This window comes from Meriones unguiculatus, chromosome 7, assembly GCF_030254825.1.
Source record: "Meriones unguiculatus strain TT.TT164.6M chromosome 7, Bangor_MerUng_6.1, whole genome shotgun sequence".
Lineage (NCBI taxonomy): Eukaryota > Metazoa > Chordata > Mammalia > Rodentia > Muridae > Meriones > Meriones unguiculatus.
Window position 1 is genome coordinate 4,754,834 of NC_083355.1, and position 19,323 is coordinate 4,774,156.

General features: G+C 44.7%; 1 protein-coding gene across 4 annotated transcripts in view; it reads right to left on the bottom strand.

The window, feature by feature from the left end:
* The window catches only part of Tnrc6c (trinucleotide repeat containing adaptor 6C), a 116,068-nt gene that overhangs the window by 13,949 nt on the left and 82,796 nt on the right, over window positions 1-19,323 (bottom strand). For 2 of the 4 annotated variants that reach the window (XR_009592691.1, XM_060386317.1), the window contains exons 9-15: window positions 18,505-18,562; window positions 15,992-16,134; window positions 14,143-14,316; window positions 12,566-12,703; window positions 7,982-8,101; window positions 4,906-4,989; window positions 4,424-4,664 (exon numbers count right to left, since the gene is read on the bottom strand). Coding sequence is in view for 3 of the 4 variants with exons in the window: in XM_060386317.1 (XP_060242300.1) it covers window positions 4,424-4,664; window positions 4,906-4,989; window positions 7,982-8,101; window positions 12,566-12,703; window positions 14,143-14,316; window positions 15,992-16,134; window positions 18,505-18,562 (958 nt within the window). In the remaining variant the exon portion in view is untranslated. The remainder of the gene's footprint in view (window positions 1-4,423; window positions 4,665-4,905; window positions 4,990-7,981; window positions 8,102-12,565; window positions 12,704-14,142; window positions 14,317-15,991; window positions 16,135-18,504; window positions 18,563-19,323) is intronic. The other 2 variants (XM_060386318.1, XM_060386319.1) reach the window with 2 other exon arrangements.

The window sequence follows — 19,323 nt, forward strand, 5'->3', positions numbered from 1 at the left end:
GACCAGGCTGGCTTCCAACTCACAGAACATAGTCTATCTGTCTCTGGCTCTAGCCATGTGCCACCATGCTCACACCCTCTCCTCTTTCTGAGATAAAATTTTAATCTGTAGGCTCTAATGTGTACCTTCTCACTTTAGGCTCCCAAATGCTGAAATTATAGGCATACACCTCGTTCAACTGTAATTTTTTTTATTATTATATATACAATGTTCTGCCTACATGTACACCCGAACACCAGAAGAGGACACCAGATCTCACTATAGATGGGTGTTAGCCACCATGTCGTTGCTGGGAATTGAACTCAGGACCTTTGGATGAGCAAGCAGTGCTCTTAATCTCTGAGCCATCTCTCCATGCCCCTCAACTGTAATTTTTTAAATTATTGTTTTTTTAGATTTTACTTATTTTATCAATGAGTGTTCTATTTGCGCGTGCACCTGCAGGCCAGAAGAAGGCTTCATATTTGAGTATAGATGGTTTTAAGCCACCATGTGGTTGCTGGGAATTGAATTTAGGACCTCTGGAGGAGCAGACAGTGCTCTTATCATCTGAACCATTTCTCCAGTTTTTTGAGACAGAATCTCAGTGTGGCCTAGGCTTACTGCATAGTCCAGGTGTACCTCAAACTCATGGCAACCCGCCTGCTTCAGCTTCTCAAGCTCTAGGATGATTACACGCGCTGCTAGCTGCCTCATCAAAAAAACAAAACAAAACAAAAAAAACCTCCTCTTTTTTTTCTTTTTTCAAGACAGGCTTTCTCTGTGTACCCGTCTGCCCTGGAACTTGCTCTGTAGACCAGGCTGGCCTCAAACTCCCAGAGATCTACCTGCCTCTGCCTCCCAAGTGTTGGGATTAAAGGAATGTGCCACCACCACCTGGCTTTAGCTATAAATTTTAATGCTGATAAAAAATGTTTTTTCTTCGTTACATACTTTCAAATATTTTTAATATTTTAATTTTAATATAATTTTAAAATTCAAATTACTTTATTTATGTATGTATGTATGTATGTATGTATGTATGTATGTATGTGTGAATGTATATGTATGGGTGTTTTTTGTATCAGTTGCATGCCTGGTGCCCACAGAGGCTAGAAAAAGGAGTCAGATACCCTGTAACTCGTACTACAGACAGTTGTGAGCCACCAAATAGGTACTGGAAATCAAGCCCAGTCCTCTGGAAGAACAGCCAGTGCTCTTACCCACTGAGTACTGCTCTAGCCAAGTTGGGAGTGGGCCAGACACTCAGCAGGAAGCAGCAGGCAACAGCAGAGAGGCCGGCTTTTCCTCCCTCTCTGATGTGAGCTCCTGTGGGATCCTATGCGGCCTCTTGACACTCGTGTGCCCACTGCAAAACCCCAATGTCATGGCAGAGGAAACTCTATCACTCAAGCAGAATCAATATTGTGGTTCTAAGTTTTAGAGCAGAAGCTGTGAACTCAAACAGCCATGATAGCATGTGGGTGGGAGATGCAAGAAGGCCAGTGGGCCTGAGGGCCCGTTCTAAGGCAAACCGAACAGGCTCTGTCCTGCCCAAATAAAGTGGTGCTACTGCCACGTGGAAAGCCGGCTCTGTGCGCCCACCTGGATTTTTCCACCCGTTTTGTTTCTGAGACAAGGTCTCTCCATGTCCCTGTCCCAGAAAATTACATAGACCAGGCTATCCTGGAACTCAAGGACATCTGTCTGCCTCTTCCTCCAGAGTGCTGAGATTAAAGATGTGTGTCATGACAATGGGCATGCATCCCATTTTTGCTCAACAACTGAAGTGTTTATACAGAGTCACATACTTATGAGCAGAACATCTATGTAAATCTGATGCTGCCCAGGCACTGCCTTCTCTCAGCCTCTGCTGTCTAGCCTTCACTCCCTTACACACATCTGCCAGGTAAAGCAGCAACAAGGCTGCCAAGGCCCTCTCATGGGACCGTCCCTGAGCACTGCAGGGCTCCTCTCTGCTGTATCCTGTTATCTGGAAACTTTTTCATTACTCAAAAACTTTTACCTATTTGTCTGGGACTCAATTAAAAGTTTTAATCTTATGTTTTTTGTTTGTTTGTTTTGAGGGAGGGTTCTTGGTACATGACCTGGTTGGTCTGGTATTTGCTATAACCCAGGCTAATCTTGAACTAATAGCAATCAGCTCCTTAATGTTGAGATCACAGGTATATTTATCTTTAGCTTATCACGGTGGTAGCAGTGAACCTTACTTCTTGAGAGCTCTTTTTTTGTTTGTTTGTGTGTTTGTTTTTTTTCCAAGACAGGGTTGCTCTGGTTGCCCTGGAACTCGCTCTATAGACCAGGCTGTCCTTGAACTCAGAGATCTGTCTCCTAAGTGCTAGGACTAAAAATGTGTGCCTCTTGGGCTGGAGAGATGGCTCAGAGGTTAAGAACACTGGCTGAACCTTAACCTAAAGGTCCTGAGTTCAATTCCCAGCAACCACATGGTGGCTCACAACCATCTGTAGTGAAATCTGATGCGCAGGCACCCAAGCAGGCAGAATGCTGTATAAATAATAAATAAATTAAAAAAAAAAAAAAAAGTGTGCCTCCTCCACTTGGCTCTTGACAGCTCTTGGCTCTTGACAGCCACTGGGGTTACTGTTCCTGTGGACACCATCAAATCCAGCAGGCAAGAAATACTGCAGCCTGGACGGTCTGAATGAAAAAAGGGGACAGAACCCAGAGCGACATGGATAGGGTCTCCTACCATAGGCTGCTACCAAAAAGCTGCTCTTCAGCATCTGTGCTGTTACAGAGAAAAGGCAAGAGCCATCAAGACAGACCATTTTGCAGGCAAAGTTTTCTATACCTAATGAGATGATCATTTTAAATGTTATATCTTAGATACTAAATATAACTATACTTTCAACAGTTTGACATTTTTATCAGAATAAATCTATCTAATTTCAAAGATTCACTGCACGAGGTAATTCCTAGAGGTAAAAGTCTATGCAGGTCAGAGGGTAGGAACACCAGGTCTAAGATATTGTGGGATGGTGAATGGAGTAGAGTCTGCTCTCAACAACCATCCTAGAATAGAACTCACCATAAAGCTGTCATATGAGATTACTGTTACAAACCACACACACACACACACACACACAGACACACATGGAGACACACATGCATGCCCGTACACTTCATTTTATTGAGCAGGAATTCTGCAAGCCAGGCTGGCCTGGAACCTAAGGCTACCTAACTGGCTCAACAGCTCTATTACCAGGATCACAAGTGTGAACCACCATGTCCAAATTTACATATTATTAATTCATGTAAGCTCATGTAATCTTTAAAAGAACACTGTGTGATACTCCTTCACAGAGACAGGAAAGTTGCTGCAAAGAGCAACCAGGAGGTCTAAGTTGTAAGTCAGGTCTTGCCAAGGGACAGTTGTGCTTCTTCCAGTAAGGGGACAATGATGGACAGGACAATAATGGAGGATACACTATAGCTTAGTAGTCTTCAGCTTCATTATATAGGCATAACACATTTATTACATATCAGGTAGGAAGACAAGACATACCATTCTCTGTAAAAATATGTACTAGCATTCTAAAGAGGGAGGTAAGCCACGGCAACTAATTCAATGCCATCCAGCTGGCCTTTGCTCCTTTGGGGATGGCTATTTGAAGCTACTATTCCTCTTGCCCCATGTCCATAGATTCTGCCAGCTATCAGCAACATTCTTGAAATCCCTCTCCTAGCTCCTGGTGACATTTCTCCCCAGCTGGTAGCAGAAGGTCTCCAGCATTAAGCTTGTTCTGACAGGTCGGGCAGTAACCACACACCTGTACTATAGAAGTGCGTATCAGCCACCACCCTTACAGATAGTCTGTATCATCAGTCTGAACATCACTGGCCAGATAGACAAACTCCTCTCAATAACTGAGGCTGGAGGACTGAGGCTAGAAAAGAATAGTAGAGACTTGTAATTTCAGTACTTGAGAGGTGGAGGCTTAGAATTTTAGTTAGCTTGGGCTATAGTTTGAGATGGTGTCTCAAAGAAAAACCAAAAACAAAACCAGTAAAGATGATAAACCAGAAGAACTGAAAGGACTTTGTTGCAACAGAGGATTTTCGTAAGCACTATTCCTTAGCCACAGGCACCAGGGATCAAACTAGGCCCTGTTGTATAATTCAGGCTAGTCATGAACTCATACTGTCCTGCTCTGCTTCCCAAGTGCTTGAATTACAGGTAAGTGTACCGCATTATCTTGGTACTAGTGAAACTTGTGCTATGCTCAAGGCAGTGCTGTGCCCTCAAGAAGAAGCCCTGAGAGGTCCACTCTTGGATTCTGCCTCTGACGTGCTATCTCAGTACTGCCTGCTATTTTGCCTACTGCACAGCTTCCTGGTTATCACAGGAGGTACTCAAGAACACCTCTACCTGGTGTAGCTTTTCAATCCACAGAAGACTCACCAAGAGGATAAGGAGCAAAGGTGTTGGGTGAAGACTGCTGCTCTTTGGTCTGCAGGTCGGGAAGGCCGGGAGCCTGGGGATGAGGGGGGAAGCTATCCATGGCCGATTTGCCTGCAGAGGGGTGCAGAGACAGGTGCGGCGGGGGTGGCGGAGGTGGAGGCTGCTTCACAAGCAGGGCCTGGGCCAGCTGGCGCTGGTGCTGCTGGATCTGCTGCTGCAGGTTAGTGATTGTGCGCGCAACCTGGTGGAGACACAGATGCTCGTACATGTTAGCCAGGCTGAGGCAGATCTACAGACTGAGGATAGTCATAGCTCAGCCACTGCCAGCTGGGCCAGCTTCGTCCCAAACTTAGTTGGTCCCAGGACTTTCCAAAGCAGATGTTCAACTGGAGAAAAGCTAATACCAAGCTAAGATACATCCACTGGGGTTTCTTCTACTAGAATTAGACGTAATGGTAAAAGTCAGTCTGAACAACACTCACTTGCTGCTCCTGTTGTCTCATGGGTCCGGAAACATTCCGCTGGGCCTGTAACATCTGCTGCTGGATTTGTAAACGTTGGTATGCCTGTTGATAGAAAAGTTGGAGCATTATAAGAAGGCTGTCAAAACACATGATTCAGTCGCCTTTACATTCGGAAAAAAAATTCTTAGAATGATCTAGATTAAAGGCTAGATTGGCTAGACAATGTGGCAGAACACTACATTGCAAGCATAAGGTTATTGAGTAATTCAAATCCCCTTTTCTGGTTGTAATCCTTGTTCTGAGAATCTCTTGTCTCAATGTTGTATAAACACTATTCCCCAATTGTCCCTTAGTATCCCAATAAGGAAGCTTGCAGTCAATGGATGAGCAGTACAGAGAACAGGGCTAGACATCTGCCAGCCAGTGGAGGAGGAGTTAGAGGAGGAAGTAGGGGATTCAGCCACAGGCAGATGTCTAGGAGGGAGCAGGAGAGAGAGCTCATCAAGAAAACCTACAAAGTGCAAGTATCTCCGGGATGTACACTGGGAGGAAGCCAGATTAGCTTAGAAGATTAAGAATAGAGTAGTAACTGCTCAGTTCTTGTGTTGCAAAGCTTGTTTAAGTAATATAAAAGAATCTCAATTTTTTTTTGTGTGTGTGATAGCCAGGGTAAGAGAGAAACTGAGAAACAAAACACAGTTGTATAAAATAACTTTAATACTACAGAGCTCTATCTGGTCAGCGCATGAAGCAGCTCTGAAGCACTTGGATGGCCATCTCCTGGACAGACTGGGTAAAATGAGGACAATACTCTGTGCTTATGCAGAGCTTCTTGTTTGATTATATCAAAATGTTGGCTGAATAATGACTATTTTTCTGTACAACACATATTTTGAGAGACTTCTTGGCTAGAGGACTCCTGTAGCTGCTTCCAAATGAAACAGTCCTGGATTCACAAAAGCCCTCAGTGAGGTTACACAGGGAGCCAACTGCTGCTTGGAGGAGATTACTGTGTGCAGCTGCCTGCAAGCTGTGCAGGGAGCTCAGGATGCAGCTTTTGTGAACTGCCACCTGTCCTGGGGTAGCTTTTCAGTGGTAGAGCTGCTCAGGGGCCCACACTGGGTAAGTAACTCCAATAAACTCACTGCTTCACCAATCTAGAGTCAGGTGCAACTCTTTCTTTCAGTTTTTGTTGGGGCCCATTTGATCCCATACAGAACCAGATAGAAGTGTACTACACTGCTAAACTCCTCGTTAGTTCTAGATAAGGTTTTCACGTAAGTTCTAAAACTGTAGCAAGTAATAAACTTCATTTCTCTAATTTTTCCCTAAGAAAAATTTGTGGCCAGAATACACTAGGTGCAGACAGCCTTTTTTTTTTTTTCTTCCCATTTCACACCACATAGAAACCCTGCTGGGAAATACAGTGTGTGTGCCAGCCCCTAACTCAGTTCTGGCCTGTGATAGTGCAGCAAGCTCTGCAGCATCAACGAGACAAAGTGTGCAGCTTCCAGTCCTGGGTGCACTCACCTCCTGCTACTGTTGTCAGTCCAGGACTGACTTCCTAAGTGTGTTGCCCACTTCAGGGAGGCCTCTCTGCAGGGCCATAAGCATGTGACTCCCTAGTTAGGAGTCTAGAGACAGCCTGAGGGTGAGGCCACAAGATGCCTAAGTCCAGAGGCCTGTGCCCTTGAGGCTAGCAAGGACACACCTGTCTCTGGGACACTTGCTTTGTCCTGCTCCCTTGAATGTCAGACCCTTGCATTTCCTAGACATGTGCCTAAAAAACAACTGGTGCCAGGGATGCTTTTTAGAAGCAAAGGTCTTTGGGTAGCCTCATGCCTGGCCTTCCTCATTTCTTTTGCTTCCTTCGACTCATTTCCCAGGCAACAAAGTTCCAAGGTTAAGACTTGTATACAGCATTGGACGTATGACAGGAGTCTACCGCAGAAGGCATCTGAAAGACTCTACCTTGCAGTGTTTCAAAACAGATACTAAGACTCATAAACCTTCGGCAGAAGGGGAGTTAGCATGACCTGGAAAGGATAGGAGCTCCACAAGGACCAAATATATCTGGGCACAGGGGTCTTTTTTGAGACTGACACTCCACCAAGGACCATGTAAGGATATAACCTAGAACCTTTGCTCAGATGAAGCCCGTGGTAGCTCTGTAACCAATTGGTTTCCAATAGTGAGGGGAACAAGGACTATTTCTGACAGGAACTCAATGGCAGGCTCTTTGACCTCCCCATCCCCCAAGGGAGGAGCAGTCCTGCTAGGCCACAGAGGAGGACTTTGCAGCCAGTCCTGAAGATACCTGATAAAACAGGGTCAGATGAAAGGGGAGGAGGTCCTCCCCAATAAGTGGACTTGGAAAGGGGCAGGGAGGAGATGAGGGAGGGAGGTGGGATTGGGAGGGAATAAGGGAGTGGGATACAGCTTGGATACAGAGTTAATAGAATGTAACTAATAATAAAAATAAATAAATTAAATTAAAAAAAAAAAGACTTGCATACAGATCAGATGAGCAGATACTGAAGAAGGAATGGCACACTGGTACTTGAGTAGAGATGAATCCACTATGTGGCAGGGAAACAATGACCGCATTTAATAGCAGAAACTTGAGAATTAAGAATTCCTGTATGTTAAATTACACAGCTTTTGAGAACTCCCGGGTCATGCGGCTTTTCTCTGACTCAGGCTCTGTGTTGGTTAAGTTTGAAAGAGGCCAAAGTAAGTGCTTCTGGCATGGCAGCAACTTTTCTCCTCTATGACCCACGATGGTATTGTATATACCACGCTTGGGAGAAGTGAGAAAATACTCACCCATGCGGTGTTTTGTGTCCTGTGGCTCAGAGGAGAAACTCTGAGAGATCAAAGGGACAGGTTATAGATCTGTGAGACCATGAACAGGAAGGGGCTAAGACATCTGCAGAGCTTAGAAACAATATCCTTGGGCAAAAACCTTCCTAATTCATCAACAGTCACAAGACACAGTCTGATGTGGAAAACTGTGACAGCAGCTTCTCCTATTAGGTGTTTCTGCTGCTGCTGAGATGAGGTCTTAGCTCTAGACTGCAACCATTCCACTTACCAGCTGCAGCTGATAGAGCTGGTTCAACATCGTCATATGCTGAGGGTTAATTGGCGAGGTTAATAGTGCAGGGCTGAGACCAATGTTTTTTGCTGCAAACTGCAAAAGCTGTGCTTGAACCTATTGAATAGAAAACATATTATTAACCACCATCTCTATGTCTGTGTACCTTTGTTTCTGTACTCAAACTGGTTAACTAACAATTTTACTTAATTGACAGCTGAACTTGAGAGGCCATTAGAATATTTTATGGACATTTAAACATTAGCAATTAACATGGTCAGAATATGGAAGACAGAAACTCTTTTTAAACTACTGTTTTTTTCAGTTGGGTGTGGTGTCACATGCCTTTAATTCCAGCATTAGGGAGGCAGAGGCAGGCAGATATGTCAGTTTGAGGCCAGCCAGGTTTGCTGAGTGAGTTCCAGGACATTCAGATCTATATGGAGAAACCCTGTCTTCATAAACAGATAATTTTTTTTTCTTTCTTGAGACAGGATCTTACGTAGTTCAGGCTATGTAGTGTGTGGCCTTGAACTCCTCCTGATCCTTTTGCCTTTACCTGCTGAATTCTGGGATTACAGGCAAGAGCGACCAATGCCAAGGCAGTTTCTAGAAGATTTCTTCTTTTAAGTACTTTAGCTGTATATTTGCTTTCCATGGCTTGTTTATCAGAGGTAACTTTATGTCCTGCTAAAGGGAAACTCTAAGGTCTGCAGGAGACAAGATATTAATCCATCTAACTGCTGCCTTAGCAGGAGGAAGGTACAGATAGTCTCCACAGGAGTCTCTACATCCTAATACATTTAACTATTTTTCTACCAAGTTCCAGCCATCTCAACTCACTGTGTAGACCTATTGTTTCTCACATGTCAACACCGTCTTTCTATGCGCTAGGCACAGGATATATGTTCCCCATTTCCCTATGCTGAAACACTCACAAATGTGGGAGTCAGAAGAAGTGGGAATCTTGGCAGGGGATGGAGAGATGGCTCAGTGGTTTAAAGTAACTTTTGCTCTTAGTCTCGGTAGCCACAGGGTAGCTTACAACTACCTGTAAGTAACTCAAGTTCCTAGGCTTTAGATACCTTCTTCTGACCTCTTTTTGTATCAGGCACACACATGGTACACATGTACACATGCAGGCAAAACACTCATATACCTAAAACTAACTAACTAACTAACTAACTAACTAACTGACCAACCAGAGGTGGGAATTTGGGGGAGGTGACTAGGTTATGAGGGCTCTGTCCTGAGTGGGATTAGTGCCATTAACAATGATGCCCAGGGAAGCTTGCTGCTTTGCTCAACCCTCTGGATGTATAGAAGTTGCCCTTTAGGATGTATAAGCCCTCCACATTACCAAACCTTCTGGATCCTTGCTCTTGGACTTGCAGCCTTAAGAACTACAAGCTACTTATTACTCATTTCAACAAACTGCACAGCAATTTAAATTTAACTTTGCAAGTGATGGTAGTTGAAGGACTAGCATGCTCTCTTTTAAAACAAATAGAGTTCTTCAGAAATCCCAAGAATCTTTTTGGTAATAGTGGTCTTATAAAAGTAGCTTGTCTCTGTCAGCAGAGTAATAGTAAGGTGGGGCTTCAGGGCACTCTTACTCTTTCCAGGCAGGGGCCCGTGATTATACATTGACTAGAGTACTGGTTACCTCAGGTCAAGACATTATCAATATGAACTAACTGATTACTAATTTTCTTAATGAGGGATAAAGAATGTCATTCTGTGGGAGGCAGAGGCAGGTGGAGTTCATTCCTGTGAACTCTCTGTGGGTTCAAGGCCATCCAAGTCTACAGAGAGAGTTCCAGGACAGCCAGAGATACACAGAGAAACCCTGTCATAACAAACAAAAACAAAAAGAGCATTAAGTAATTAAAAATAATCCAAAGGCTAAAATTATTGTTCTATAAGTAAACAGTGCCAATGTGAAAAAAGTTGATAGATCTAGTGCTACTTTCTTTACTTCTGCTCAACCTTTAAGACTCTCTATCAGGGGGCTGGAGAGATGGCTCAGAGGTTAAGAGCACTGACTGCTCTTACAGAGGGCCTGGGTTCAGTTTCCAGTACCCGTATGGCAGATCACAACTGTCTACAACTCCAAGATCTGACACCTTATAGACATGCAAGTGGGCAAAACACCAACGCACATAAAAAAAAAAATCTCTATCAGTCTTTAGAATGCCATGATAGTCCTAAGGGTACAGTAGTGGCACACATACCTTGGTGGACACCAACAAATCTCTAAGTGTACTTAAGGCCCATTCAACAAGTGAAAAATTGTGCCTGGTACTGGAAACTAGCCAATTACCCAGTAAATGGCCTCTCCACCAACATAACGAATTGAACTGAGTCAAATTCAGAGTAAAAAAGGTAGGTTTACTGAGGGCAGATCTCAGAGAGTTCACTAACCTCACAGGAGGGCCTCAGTGAAGTTGAAAGGCTGGGCTGGGGTAGGAGTTTCTTAAAGGGGAGAGGGAGGGAGTGACAATTGTGATGGTGAGGTACTGGGGTTACAGCTTTACTTGGTAAGTTTAGGGTCCTGTAGGTGGGTCTTGGGTCCAGAGGTCACTTTGGAATCTGGAGCTAGGAGCTGGCTTTGTCCAGTGTCTTGCAAAAGCTTTTGCAAGTGTGGGCTACTGGTCAAAAGGGAAGGGCGGGGACCTCTTGACTTTGTCCCCAAACCTGCAGCCTAACACCCGGAACTGGTGAAGTCATGAATCTTGGAGCACCTACAACCTATACTTTACTAAATCAGCATAATTCCTAACTAGAGACATTTGCCCACATACCACAAGTGCGTGTAGTCCTCACCCCTCATCAGTGGACTGTCTCTTTTCAACAGACTCAAGACCATTACAGAAAAGCACAATGGATCAAAACTTAAACTGTGGAGCACAGTCCCAACTACTATGTCTGCAATGTACTTCCTGCACCTAGGGCTCAGGGATCACTGCAGAGGAGGCTGGAGGTTGAAAGAGCCAGACAAACAAGAAGTTTGGTGTCAGTGTGAGGCTGTCTCTGAGAGTGTCAGAGCAACTACACACATGCAGCCTCATCAACATGGCTGCCTACATATGAACAAGGACAACAGACATGCTGCTGTGCAAAGGGAAAGATCATGAGGCTTCAGCTTTAGACAAAGAACTACAGACAAGGAATGCTGAGAGTAGAAGAAAAAGTTTTCCCCAGGGAAAGATACAACAATTAGTTATACAATACCAAATGGTTAGTCTTGAAAACACACATACAAGTAACATTATAGAAAATGAGCAGGTTATATTTATATAAAATTAAGATTTTACACACACACATACATACACAACCACCAACCAATAACAACAACAAAGAAAAAGAGGCCAAAAATTTGTGTGATTTTTTTTTTTTTTTTAAACAGGATCTTGCTCCTGGCTGGTCTTGAATTCACAGAGACCCTCCTACTACTCTCATCTTTGCTCTCATTCACAGGTAAGAGGCCATACCTGTGAATGAAAGCAAAGGTAGAGGGAGGAAAGTGAAGAGAGTAAATAATGTAATCCAAAACACACACACACATCTCAAAATTCCTGATGCACACCATTAATCCCAGCACTTGGAAGGTGGAGGCAGAAGCAGATGGATCTCTGTCAGACCAGCCTGGTCTACAAAGAGCACGTCTGGTTTTCAAAAAGGAACAAACACACAGTGCTGTCTAGTTTCATGTCAACTTGATACAAGCTAGAGTCCATCAGAGAAGAAGGAGACTGAGTTGAGAAAAAAAAAAAAGCCTCCATGTTGACAAGACTGGAGGGCATTTTCTAAATTAGTGATTGGTGGGGACGGAGGACTCAACCCACTGTGGGTGGGGTCAGCCCTGGGCTGGTGGTCCTGCATGAGCAGGCTGAACATGCCACAGGGAACAGACTTAAGTAAGCAGCACCCTCCGTGGCCTCTGCATCAGCTCCTGTCTCCAGGGTCCTGTCTTATTTTCTTTTAATGATCAACAGTGATTTGGAAGCAAAAGCCAAATAGACCCTTTTTTTCCCCAACTTGTCTTTGGTCATCATGTTTCATAATAGCAATGATAACCCTAACTAGGACATAAACAACAGTAAAACAACCCCCCCCCCCCCAAAAAAAATATCTTACCAGGCAAAAAAGATCAGCTCATAAATACTAAACATAATCCCCAATCTGCAGCACACATATACACAATGGAGACAGAATTTCTCTGTGTAGCCCTGGCTGTCCTGGAACTCTGCAGACCAGGCTGGCCTTGAACTCAGAGATCTGCCTGCCTCTGCCTCTCCATTGCTGAAATTAAAGGCATGTGCCATCATGCCTGGTACACACACATGCACGCGCACACCCACACCTACACCCACTCTCTCTCTTACATACAATTCCAACTGCTGTCTCACTAAAGTATCACTTGTCCTGGTGGTCTTCTTAATGTTCTGTACCAATAGCAATCACTTGTTTTCATTCTCAATAACGTAGGAATACTATCAGGTTTATCACAGTAATTTCCTCAAGCCAGATCTAGATAAACACCATATCAAGCAGTGTGTAAGGCTTATTGGGTCAGACCTGAGGGGATAGAAACTGAGGCACTTGAGCGCGGAGGCTGGGCTGGGAGGAATTAAGAGGCTGCACTGGCGGCTGCTGCATGGTCCTGGCTTGTGCTGCTCCGCTATTGCCAAACACACCCAGATTGCCACTCGGGATCTGTAGGAGACAGAACAGCTGTTAGGAGGTGGGGTAGGCAGGCTGGGGACGGGTGAAGTGATAGGTTTCCTACTATGAATGTCAAGGTTTCTATTGTTTCCTGCCCCTTCAACCTGGTCCCTAAGTGCACTTTGGATGAACGCTGCTTCTACAGGTTATGGAGGATAGAGAAGTCAGCTTACGGAGCTGCCTACCATTTTAAATCGCAGGACACACACATTAACAGTGGGTTTTAAAGTGTCCCCAAACAAGGCTGCCACAGTTAAAGAGATAATTAAGAATGTTTAAAAAATAACAGTAATAAGATATGGTCTGGGTGGCCGGAGAGATGGCTCAGCAGTTAAGAGCACTGTTCTGCTCTTCCAGAGGTCCTGAGTTCAATTTCCAGCAACCACATGGTGGCTCACATCTATGTGATCTGATGCCCTCTCTGTCATGTAGGCATACATGCAGATAGATTGCTCATGTGTATAAATAAATAAATCTTTTAGAAAAATGACCTCCTTGGTTTAAAACAAACAAACAAACAAACAAACAAACAAACAACCCTATGGTCTGGGTGACACATTTCCTTCCCCAAAGGCTGTGTGCAGTCAGGCAGAGAGAGCGTGTGGTGATCACTGGTGAGCAGGCAGAAAAGTCATAGTGTAGTGGGAAATTCGGCAGTTACTCCAACAAACCCTGAGGCTGAATCAGTCAGCAAAGTCCAATCAGTTAACCTGGTATCCAATATAGCACTATGCTTGGGTGTGTTCTCCACACTGGCCCAAGCCAGCTGGCTGACAGGTTGGAGCACAATGCTTACCTCTGTTGGAAAACTGAGAGGCAATGAACAGCAGAGCCTGCTAAGTAAGTCTATGCCGTGCTGCTGACACACTAGAGTTCAAACTTGCTGCTAAGCTTCACCAAGGAGCTGCTAAGAGCCAACAGGTCCACAACAATCCTGTAGGGACCACAGGCACTCTAGGGACCATTCAGTCTCTTCACAGGCTCTCAGGTCTCTGAGGTTCTTTCCTGGGACCTCTCATACAGAGCATGAAAGGGAAAAGCAGCAAGAGGCTCTGCAAATTTCACAGAAGTCCCTTCTGTTTCTGGGGAGAGGGACCTCATGGTGAAGACCAGTTACTAACACCCCAGCACTTCAATCACTGCAAGTCAGTATGGAGTGCAGAGAAGAGAGCAAATATACTCCACTTTTGTTCAGTGTAGAAACAACCTGGAAACAATACTATAGTGCGGCTAAGTATCAAGAACTGTCACTCAGTTTTGAGCTTCCATGAACACTTCAAGGGGAGTTCTGAGAGGATTTCAGTAGCTTTGCATATTCCCTTATATTCTAAGATCACAGTATAAACTGAAATAGTAGTTTATTGTCTAAGGGTATGAAGAGTCATGAGAACAAATGCAGGTCACTGCCTGCTGTTTCCCAACAGCCTTACCTGTCTAGAAGAGTTCAAGTTTTGCATGCCCAGCCCTGAGGCAATCCCACCCAGGGCCTGATTGGGGAGTGCACTGTTGGAAAGGGGGAGCTTCAGGCTTGGGGAAGGCAAAAACGGTGAAGTCGTGGGCTCTTCCACGAGGCCGCCATCCTGATTGGAGAAAGAAAGGGTGAGCTGTGTGCAGTGTCCGCCAGCACGCAGAGCACCAAACAGTTTCCCACGGAAACAGTGGGGGGCGAGGAGATGGATGGATTAAAAAATTGAACGATAAAAAAAAAATGTGTGGATAATGACGGAATGGAGGGCATGGGCAAAAGGAAGAGGAAAAAAGAAAGAGAGAAACAGGATTAAGATGCTGCTTTTGTTAAGACACTGACAAGCACATACTTCAGTTTCTAGCATTCTCCCCACTCTACTGCCCTGGCCTGGCTGGTGTGGGGAAGGGACAGACACAGCAGCAAGTCTAGTCTGCAGATTCCAAGAGCACAACTCCTTAGGGAGTCCAGCTTCCACCTTCGCTTACTTAGGGAGTATGTAAAAAGAAAATGCAACTGACTTCAGTTGTACTGAGGTTCCACGAAGTGCCAGGCTCTGCAAATCTAGCCTCTTCTCTAGCAGCACAACCTACAGCAGGTCAGTCCACACTTTACAGAGAGCCCACTCTGCACTTCCTAACTGCACTTCCAGATTCAGCAAACAAAAGAAGAACTAGAACCCTCAACTCGAGGCTGTGGAAGGAGAACAACGCGCATGAGGAACTTGAGAGAAATCATTTTTAGTGGAAATGTACTCCTGACACAAGCCACAGCTAGTCTGTCTGTGCAGAAGATGAGGAGACTCTGGGAGCAGCACGTCCTGTTGAGGTGTCAGGGGCCCTTCCTGGAACAGAACTTGGATGGAGTCTGAGCTCCAGTGCATGGAAGGCAAGGAATCCACCACTTAGCTAACATCCCCAGAAATTTTCCCTTTACTTGGAGGCAGGGTCTTGTTCATAATATAATGTGGCTGTTGAACTTCAGATTCCCCTGCCTCAGTTTCTTGAGAAGCTGGGAACTACAGGTTAGTGTTACCAAGCCCCCTTTTTTTTTAAATTTTTTTTGTCTTTTCTTGCTTCAGTTTTATTTTCAGTATTGAAGTTGAATTAATATGATGTTTTCTCTTTTTAGAGTTCCACCACTCTGAAGAAGGGATACCCTCCAATGAAACACTCATGGAGGACAGAGCTTTGACTGGACTTAACGCATGTAGGGAGATTCTCACAGGTATTGAATGTGGCCACTGACAAGAAGGGCCGGCTAGACATAGGTGCCAAACCCCACCACTGTTTTTTTTTTTTGGAGACGATTTCTCTGTGTAGCCCTGGGGTGTCTTAGAACCCACTCCGTAGACCAGGCTGGCCTCGAACTCAGAATCCGCCTGCCTCTGCCTACCAAGTGCTGGGATTAAAGGTGTGCACCACCACCACCCAGCTTACCACTCTTTTTCTAAGGTTAAAGCTGCTATGTATCATTTCCAATGGGAAGAACTGAGTATTCCAAGCAAGAGAGAAAAATGTGTTGACTCTGGCTTACTGTATAGCTGAGCAGAAAAACTGTCAAGTTCACACACTAACAAGGAGTCAGTGCTCAATTCCAGCATTTCCCACTCCGTGTGATACTGTATGTAACGCATGCAACAGTACCTCTGAGGTAAACTTTTTTTTTTTAATTAAACATTCTTACACGTTAGAAAAATAGAGGTAAAAACCACTTAACGTCAAAACTTTGCATCTGACTTACATTAAGGACACACCTCAAATAAAAAGTCTTTTTGTTGGAGGCAGAACTAAGATAGCTGCCTAGATCCCTACCTTGTCAAGGAAGGTGGGGCGGTCCATGGAAGACTCTTTGGAGATTGGTGGGCGGCAGCCGAGGGGTTTGGTGACCATTCCATTGTAGTCGGTCATTCCCAGTCCACGTTTGTCCATGTCCACCTTCTTTTCCAGCAGAGCACCTGGGGGACAACATACAGAGCAACACTGAAAACAAATGAGCACAGAATAGGTGGCAGCAATGGCCTCGGGAAGAAGGATGTCGCTGGCTGCTAGCAAGAAGCAGGGGCATCATGAGCCTGAGCTGCTCCCCCACCCCAGGACCTGCCTGCACACCTATGATGGGCCCCTGCTTAAGCTGCTCCTGTCCATTATGGCCACACTGCTCTCTGCTAGCCCCTAGGGAGCTCAGCCATCCATCATCCTCTCTCTTGGGATGAACTCCTCTGCTCCCCAGGTCTTCATGAACTTGCTTTCCTCCTCCAAGCCACCATCATCCTAAGGTCTTTCCAATGACGTGGCCTGAGAAAACTCCCCACTCATGGCCAGTCCATTCACTGCCTCTTGGGGGAAGCTTTTGGCCTAGTGAGCTGTGTCTGGGTTACTTTAATTGTACTACAAAAGTCTAAGCAGTTGGACATCACTGCTTCAACCTTCTTGTTTTCCCTGCCTTACAGTATGCACAGCATGTATTGGCATTTTTACATAACATACTATTGTCTGTTCCCATCATACATAGATTCTATACTCGCTCATGTGGCCCCTAAGCTTGTCACTTGTGGACCCCTGTAAGTTAGTAAAAACACTTTTGCCAATGTGCAATTGGCAAAAACACATTTTGAGAAATGTGCAATTCACATCAGACAAAGCAGTGTTCTGCATTCTTACTAGACCGTACAATGAAAAGGGTCTGTGGTGCATTTAGTGCTACATTCTCCAGAGCTGTGTGGTTTCTGTTGATTATGGAGTTAAAAATGGCCCCTAATGTAGTGCTATGTGGCATTCTTACTGCAAGAAAGCTGGCTGTGCCTTGCAGTGCCAGGTCATTTTCTTTCAGGTGTGAGCTGCATCACTGTGGCTTGTGAGTTGGTACTAGCAAATCCCAGCAGAGAAATCAAGGAGGAAAGGATTTCACTGGTGAAGCTGCACACGAGGTGCTGAAGGCAACATCCAAGGCATGACTAGAGCTACCGACAGGTAAACAAGCAGGCGCACTGACACTGCAGTATGGCTCAGCAACAAAGGTGCTCACTCTGCATGTTTGGTAACCTCAGTCTGATCCCCAGAATCCAAGTAAAAGTTGAAGCTGAAAACTAACTCCACAGGAGTTGTCCTCTGACCCCCACACATGTGCCTACACACACTTCATGCACACACACAATTAAAATATGCATAATGGACAGTACAGCTGGGAATCTGGGTACAAAAAAATTGCAACCACATTACCCCCTGTCAGAAGACACTATGTTCTGACTAATTCACATTTTATTACAAAAACATGTTAAAGTGTTCTGAAACACATACAATAAGGATATGTGTGGTTAACAGGCTTGTGGGGGCCTCCGTGGGGTCAACCCAGAAGAGAGCTCTGTATTGGTTAAGGTAATGCTAGTACTGGCTTTAGAAAATGGATGGCCTCCACAGAGATCTGCTTGCTTCTGTATCCTGAGTGTTGGGATTAAAGACATACTCTTCCACACCCAGCTAAAGATAAACTACAGTTTACAGAAAATTGTTACAAAAATAATTTTTCAGTAGCTCAAGAACTTGTTACTTGTTCCCTGATACTTCTGGCACTGTGTCTGCCGGACTGTTGCAGGCCGAGAATGGATGGGCGTGCTCAGGCGGGCCTGGGATGTTAGCACTACACAATGCAGATGAACAAGGCTAATCTTACCTGTCAACTGTACTGGATTGAAAAGCCTACGTTAGAACAGCAAATCTCTGTGTGTCCATGAGAGTGGTCTCAGACACAATCTAAGATGAGGAATGCATTACTTCCTCTATGAATTCATAATATGACGATATAACTAGAAGATAGTAAAATAGACAGGGCCTAGTGGGGAAAGCAGGTCACTAGTGTGTGTCCTTGGGGCTGTATTTTTCCCAAACCCCTTCCTGCATTTCTCTATAGGAAGTGAAGAAGATTGTTCACCGCATGTTCTTGTCACCAGGAGGTTCTTGCCAAAGTGCAAAGGGCCAATGACTATGGACTGAATTTTCTGAAACTGTCAGCCAAAAGAAATAGTTCTTCCCTTTAAGTTGTTTTTGCCAGAACAACAAGAAGAGCTAAACACAATCCATTTATTTGTTGAAGTACTAGCAAAAAAAGGAACAAAAGGCAAATATACTGCCAATACGGCACTGGCCACTACTCTCCATCGCTCACCTGTCCTTAGACACTTGCCATATGAGTGGTGTGTCCTGTGGATGCTCTTTTCCTGAGCCTGACTTGTTTACCCTCCTCCAAGTTTAACAATGACTATAAGCAAATGGTTCTACAAAGCAAAACTTCCCCAGAGACACCTGGGAACAGATGCCCTATCACTTACTCATGGCCTGGTCAAGGTTCATACTGTTGCTCTTCAAGGCCTCTTCAGCTGGCTCTCTCTGGGGGTGGGAGAGACAAAGCAGACCTCTTATTAGCAGTGTGCAGAGACAGACAACCAGAGTAATTCCTGAACATCTCAGCACTCCAGCAGAGGAAGCGGCTACTAGTATTAGTTTTTGGAACTGGAAATGTTTTCTTCTTCTGTTGAGGTCAGACACTATCTTTTTATCTTAAAGATAAGGTTTCACCAGGCATGGTGGCTTATCTATATGTAGACCCTGCCTTTGCCTTTTGAGTGCTATAGAGATGATATCGTGTAGACAGAAAACACTTGTAGCTAACTAAAAATTATTGTACTGTGCCTAGAAGGGAGAGTCAGGAACTTGCATTTAGCTGGACACTGTAGCTCATCTCAGCAGACAGCTCTCTATGCATTTGAGACCTAATGTCTCTACACAGTGACATCTTGTCTCAAAAAGGAAGAAAACTTGTACTTAAAATCCTAGAAATGCGTGGGGTTCCAGGAAGTCTGTAAGCATCCGACACTGCTTTCTGTACAGCACTGAGCAGTGACAATTCTGAAGAGCTGCAGAGGGGTGGACTCTCCACATGCAGGTCCCTGTCTTATCTGCCACTGAGTGCCAGGACATATGGAACATCAACCTTTTGTTGATGCCAGCCTCTATCATTTAAACTTTCGCCCAAGAAAGAAAAAGGAATCAGATCAGATTCATGCTGGTAACTGTCAACAGACTAACTTCTGAAGAAAATCAAAGTTGCTTGCTAGGGGCTGGAGAAATGGCTCAGCAGGTAACAGCTA